General features: G+C 40.4%; 1 protein-coding gene across 1 annotated transcript; it reads left to right on the forward strand.

Annotated features, from left to right (window-relative positions):
* Positions 1 to 1,488: 1,488 nt before the first annotated feature.
* On the forward strand, positions 1,489 to 5,808 carry LOC109481205 (alpha-N-acetylneuraminide alpha-2,8-sialyltransferase-like). The gene is made up of 8 exons (XM_019783737.1): positions 1,489 to 1,712; positions 2,009 to 2,215; positions 2,664 to 2,805; positions 3,563 to 3,675; positions 4,158 to 4,250; positions 4,650 to 4,903; positions 5,278 to 5,374; positions 5,658 to 5,808. The coding sequence occupies exons 1-8, from the start codon at positions 1,489 to 1,491 to the stop codon at positions 5,806 to 5,808; spliced, it is 1,281 nt and encodes a 426-aa protein (XP_019639296.1).
* Positions 5,809 to 6,056: the final 248 nt, after the last annotated feature.

Raw genomic sequence — 6,056 nt, forward strand, 5'->3', positions numbered from 1 at the left:
GACTTTTGCCTAAAAAAAGGAAAATTTTCGAGTCATGATTAAAGATAGTAAATACCACCTGTGATCTGTCCAGAATGCAGGGCAAGTTTTATCGGTATCCAACAGATATACACACAAATACCGGTACCCTTATTGGCATATTGTTACTAGTATTAGCTAGGCCATAGACAGAACAGTATCTTTGCATGTGGTAACTTCAATTCAACGTTTTGTCAACAAGCATTTTACATATTGTAGACCTCATGCCACAGTACTGTAACAGTCCACCTGCTATGTAGGCTCCAGCAGCTGTATCAGAACGCTGCCTGCTCCCATGGGATTACCTTTCCGTTGTTTTTTGCTGATAGAAATCGGGCACTTCTTTGAACAAAGAGTATGTATCACATGTGAATTATTGATGCAGAACTACCACCAACCCCCCTGTCACTGCTTGTTGTGATACCAGAACATTCAAAAACGCTCTCTGATTCGTGAGTTTAGTCAGTATGTTATCTTATATCGATTGCTTTGGGATAAAACTCAGCTGAAAAGATCGTTACGCGTTTGCTGTTTAGTTATAGCTATCAGACTGTCAAGAAATCGATATGGTAGTGTCGTTTGTGGCATTGGTCTAATGCATCTCCTAGAAGAAAATATCTCAGAAGTTATTCTAAAAGTTCCACGGTTGGAAGATGTGCAACACCTTTGTTGGGATGACAGACTGTTACGATAAATGCACAAGATCATAAGAATATCCGATTCTCTTTTTGCACCACCTGTCTTCTGTGGGTTTTCTTTCTATTGATCCGTGTTGAGATTATTCCGCTTGGTTTGTCTGTGGCCAACACTCGTGTGTAGTTAAGAACCTATAATGGTAATTAAGCAGATTCTCACTGTAACTGTAAGAATACTAAGAACAAGCTTTACGGCGTGTCCATTAATCTGTGTTCGTGGTTCTTGTGACCAGTAACTCTAATGCTTAACAAGAGATCAACATTGTTATAGGACAGTTAAGGTGTGGGCTTTTTATCCATTCGGACAGTGACAAATATAGAATGCCAGGTACGATATGAATTTTGTATCGTTTTGTTGTCAGGGTGTATAACTGAAATTCAAGACAGCTAAACATACACAAGATTAATCGCTCTACTTTACCTTCTATGTCCATTTCAAAGTTCTTTTCAATTATCTTTGTCAAATCGACTTTAAGTAGCTCTTGCTTTCCATCCCTTCTACTTCCTAGAATTCCTTCACCATTGTTGATGAACATCAGAAGCGATTACCGAGTACATATCAAATGGTTGATGTCATTGGTCCTTCCATTGTCACGTAACGTACGTTTAAGCGTGTTACGTAATAAATTGATCTGCTTGGTAATCCAGATATGTTCCCACTAGTGTGTCTGTAAAACGCACGGCGATAAGGCAAGACCGTGAAAAACTGATCAGTCATTCAAATCATCTGGAACCACATCTATGTGTGCGAAATATATCCAGGGATTACTACACGATGCCTAACCATCGGAAACGATCTGTCTCGTTATCAGGAACCCTCCAAGTCCGAAGGAACAGCTGTATGGCCTATGTCTTCTCCACGTGCCTGATACTGACATTCTACAACTGGCTGACCATGGACGGACCTTACACCATCACCATCCGGCTCCGGCCGCTGATGCCGTGGGCAGCGCACCCCGGCAGGAGGCTGCAGTACCTCCTCACAGATGACTTCAATCGGTATGTGTTGCAGTTGCAGTGAGCTGTCGTTGTTCATCGTTGCACATCGTACTAGATAATGTATTATCTAGATCTGTTTATTTGCAGGCTCGCTTGCTTCCTTGGCTGATGCTTGATCTTTAACGTAGTTCCAGTTATTGTTCGTCTAATGCATAATGTGGACAATAGTGTATTTCCGTGGTGCTAGTTTCCAAAATCGTTAGAATAGTTTAACTTCATGAGGTCAAAACCATGCATACTGCAGCACTGAAGCAATTTATATTGTTTCTTCATCAAAATCGCTACTACTAATACAGAAGCAGTAACATAGCAGAGAAGCTGCACCAAGAACCATCGATAACTACCACGTTTCCTGATACGTACATCGCGGGGTTTCCCGAGGAGATAGACGCCATACTCATCAACAACACCAGACAGCTCAAACCGGCACAGGAGATCCTCTCCTTACTGGACACTATCGACAACAACTGGGCGTTTCGCCCGGAGGCTACAGAAAGACTAAGGTAAAGGTACACTTTGGTGAAGGTTAGACATCCAGGTAATAAGACACGCCAAAAATCAGTTACTTAAGCAACTAGATATGATTTTGGAAACGGTCAGACGTTTCTCTAAGTATCACTGACGAAATTCGAAAGGTAGTGGATGCTGCATGAAACGTCTGACCGTTTCCAAAATCATATCCAGTTGCTTTAATAACTGATTTTTGGTGTAAACTATTCATTTTAAAGATGAAGGACCTCAAGGCTTTTCTGATGACTCAACAAAGAATTCTTAATTCTAATTTGAATTGTAAGATGAAATTCTTATGTCTATTTTAGCTCCTTCTTTTAGCTTTAGCTTCTAAGCTCTAGCTATTTTATCTCATTAATGGCTTCAAAAGTGAGCTAAGAAGCAGCTTAGTCATCTTCAAAAAGAAGGGTGTATTGACGAAAGTTTCTTTCCACCTTCCAGATTACAACTGGAAGAGAAAGTGGACACTGTGAACACTTTCATACTGCACAAAAACTCCACAACGAGTAACGGCACCATCGGCTTCACGTCAGCACCGGGGGTCTACAAACTGACGCCATCAGTATACAGCAGACAACCTATGGTAAAAGCTTATCTTCTTCTTAATCTCTAGCTTATTGTTTGTACTGAATAAAACTAGTCTAAGTCATATATTTTTATTACCGACGGTCTCGCCTTTATGGCGCTGATGTAATCTCGTTGATAGACCTCAGATTGTCTATGAGATACGTGCTGACGTAAGAAGTATAAGTTCATTAAACATTACATGATTGATATTGATCTTTCCTTTCAAAGAACGCATGGATCTGGAAGAATTGTGCTGACTTCTATTCAAAACAGCTGTGTCTCTATTGATCCCATTCATGATCTGTATCTATATTAAGACTCCGCATAGACAAGCACTTAATGTCGTCATCAATTAGATGCCAAGGACTACGACAGCATCTACCTTATTATTTTAGGCCAAGGAAAACATGATGTTTTGTACAATGTAAAGCTGAATTGCCTCAGGACCAGCAGGGATATCTCCTTGCTGAGCCATCCCTCCATTTGCTTGTGGGGAAGGGACTGATATTTCATTCGATTTACTCAAGAAAAATTTCCTTCAGAATCTGAAGATCCTCGAAATAATATCGTCTCAAAGGGTTTGGAATTCAGATGGAAAATTTAATGGAATTGCCAACAGTCGACCAAAAAAGGCTAGGGTTGGCGGGTTTTCCTAGGTTCGGTCGAGAAACTGGAAACACTACCGTTTTCCTAGGCTTTACTATGTACAATTTTCGATGATTACGAAGGAACGCAGTATCACAACATATCATCCAATTTGATGCGTTTTTCAGGACACGCCGTTCCAGTTCAAACAGTACAAAACCTGCAGTATTGTCGGCAGCAGCGGCATTCTACAGGGCAGCAACTGTGGAGAGAGTATTAACAGTGCAGATTTTGTTATAAGGTAATATTTTGCACTTTACAACACAAGCAGTATATATCTGTCAGTACCATCATTAATCTACAGTGAATAAAATTAAACCTACATTAAATCAGAAATGCATGACCTTCTGAATGACGCTAACTATTGATTCTGTAAAAATTTATGTTGCTTTCGTCTTCTCTCTGACAATGCAGTAAATGACTAAGCATCGGCATTACTCGTAAAATCCAAAGCAAGAAGAGTAATATGGACCAATGGTTTATGATAAAAGGCATATTTGAAAGTGGAATGGACATGATTGGGTCAGATTTTACAAATCCTCAACCACAATTTACAGCCTCTGACACTCGTATAATTTGCAGACCATAAAAAGCTTTAAAAGTGACCATCTTGTCAGTTGTAATAGGGAGTGTCTCTGTGATGATATACGTTTATGAATAAGCTGTTCGTGATATCCGTTCACTGAACAGTTTGTAAAATGTTGCTTTGTTCCTTTTCTCCAGGTTCAATATGCCAGCTGTCACGGACGAATTCAAAGACGACGTGGGAATACGAACACATCTAGTCACATGTAACGGAGACACGCTGCATTATAAGTAGGTTTTTCTCTTCCTTTATACAGTCGCCTATCTCTGGAAATTATGATCGATCTTTTAATGTAATTTCACTTCAGTTCACGTTTTTCAAAACAGACATTTACGTATGTTACTCCCAATTGATGATGCACCCATCGAAACATATCACATCAGTGCACGTTTGGGAATGCATCTATAGCAGCAACACCTGTGCTGCAGTGCAATGTGAACCAGTCAGAATTGTCCTGAGGAAGGTGACAGACGGTCACCGAAACGTCGTCTGAATAAAAGACTTGATTGAGTAAAAAGAGTCCCTTTACTCTGTAATACTCGTTGACTTACCAACCTGATGAAACTATTCACGGATCAAATGTTACGTCATGGATATCAGAAATAACTTATGCTCACTTCTGTTTCCAGATTTAAAGACATCCGGAGTACACATTGGCTCCGGTTCTTCCGCAACTACGTGGTAGATAACAAATACGGAAAAAGCCTGATCTTCACCGCTCCGTTCAACACCAGATATCACCTGCAGAGGCTGATCTGGTTCCAGTCTGTCGTGCCAAAGTCCAGGTTGCCAAACAGGGTTGTTTTGAACGACTCCCAGCACAAGGTGAAAGCCTTCAAGTTTTGGAGGGAAAGAGGTCTGACGGAGAAAAGTTTTTCTTCAGGTAGGTAGGAACTAGTTCCATGTTCATTATTGTTTGTCTTTATCAATCTGTAGATCAATGATTTAAGCGGTAACTTGGGAATAAATATCTTGTCACCATTTCTTTAATAAATGAATTATCATATCTTCGATATCTTCGTTAACAACAAAATCAAACCTAGCTTCGTGTGTTCGTTTGTAACAGTTTGAGACAAGGAGAAAATCTTACAACAACATTGCCATGCATATGCTGGCATTACTGTTGATCAAGCCAAATCCTTAGAGCCAAATCTGTACATATGCACGTAACGCATAGGATAAGTCTTGTTCCTTATTAGAAATGCTCCGATCAAAAATAAAAGTTTTACCTGTTTTGGTACTTTTGAATGCTTCTAGGATTCTACATGATCACCTCTGCTCTATCGTTCTGTGAAGAAGTAACGGTCTACGGCTTCTGGCCTTTCCGGAAAGACAGAAACGGCAGAGAAGTCAAGTGAGTAAAGTTAGGCGTTGTTCCTGACGTTTATCATTGTTTTTCAGATGGGGTTTTTTTCTGATATGTAATTCAGGTGTGCAACTTTGTAGCCTATGGATTCTGGTTATACATAGCTATACTGACTGCTAACCTTACATCAAGGACGTTTAACGTCCTTTCTTACATGTAGCATATTGCACGAAACGTCTGCCTACTTCTTGAACAGTTTCAAACCATCAACTATTGCAACAATTGGTTTAATTTTGATCTGTACTTCTGTGTTTCCGCCATCTTTACCCAGCTACCACTACTCGCATGGCGAAGAGCATGATGGGGGAATAGAAAACGAGTGGCACCGGATGGACCGGGAGTTCGTCAAGCTGGTGGAACTTTACAAGGACGGCGTCATCAAACTGGTGACACGGAGCTGCAACCAAACTACGGACAGTTAGGAGTTCCTGTGGACTACGAGAAAATGGTCTCGAACATGCGATCATTGCCACGTGACCTTTTAATAGTGCTCTATGAGTACCATCATCAAGACTGTCAGATGCCAAGGCATCACATCTCGAGAGCTTTCTCGAACAATTTGACACATTTTTGACAAATAAACCAAATTATACTTCTTGATTAATAAGACGTATTTTTCTTCTACCGTGAGAGTGAGAGAGAATGAGTGGCTGAGTGAGATATATCTACC

Source organism: Branchiostoma belcheri, unplaced genomic scaffold, assembly GCF_001625305.1.
Source record: "Branchiostoma belcheri isolate BF01 breed outbred unplaced genomic scaffold, Haploidv18h27 scaffold54, whole genome shotgun sequence".
In the NCBI taxonomy this organism is placed as follows: Eukaryota; Metazoa; Chordata; class Leptocardii; order Amphioxiformes; family Branchiostomatidae; genus Branchiostoma; species Branchiostoma belcheri.

Excerpts from the sequence above, each read along its gene's own strand:
- LOC109481205 (XM_019783737.1), top strand. The coding sequence starts at position 1,489 with ATGCCTAACCATCGGAAACGATCTGTCTCGTTATCAGGAACCCTCCAA. Across the intron at positions 2,216-2,663 it reads GAGGCTACAGAAAGACTAAG|ATTACAACTGGAAGAGAAAG; the intron begins GTAAAGGTACAC and ends TCCACCTTCCAG. Across the intron at positions 4,904-5,277 it reads GGAGAAAAGTTTTTCTTCAG|GATTCTACATGATCACCTCT; the intron begins GTAGGTAGGAAC and ends GAATGCTTCTAG.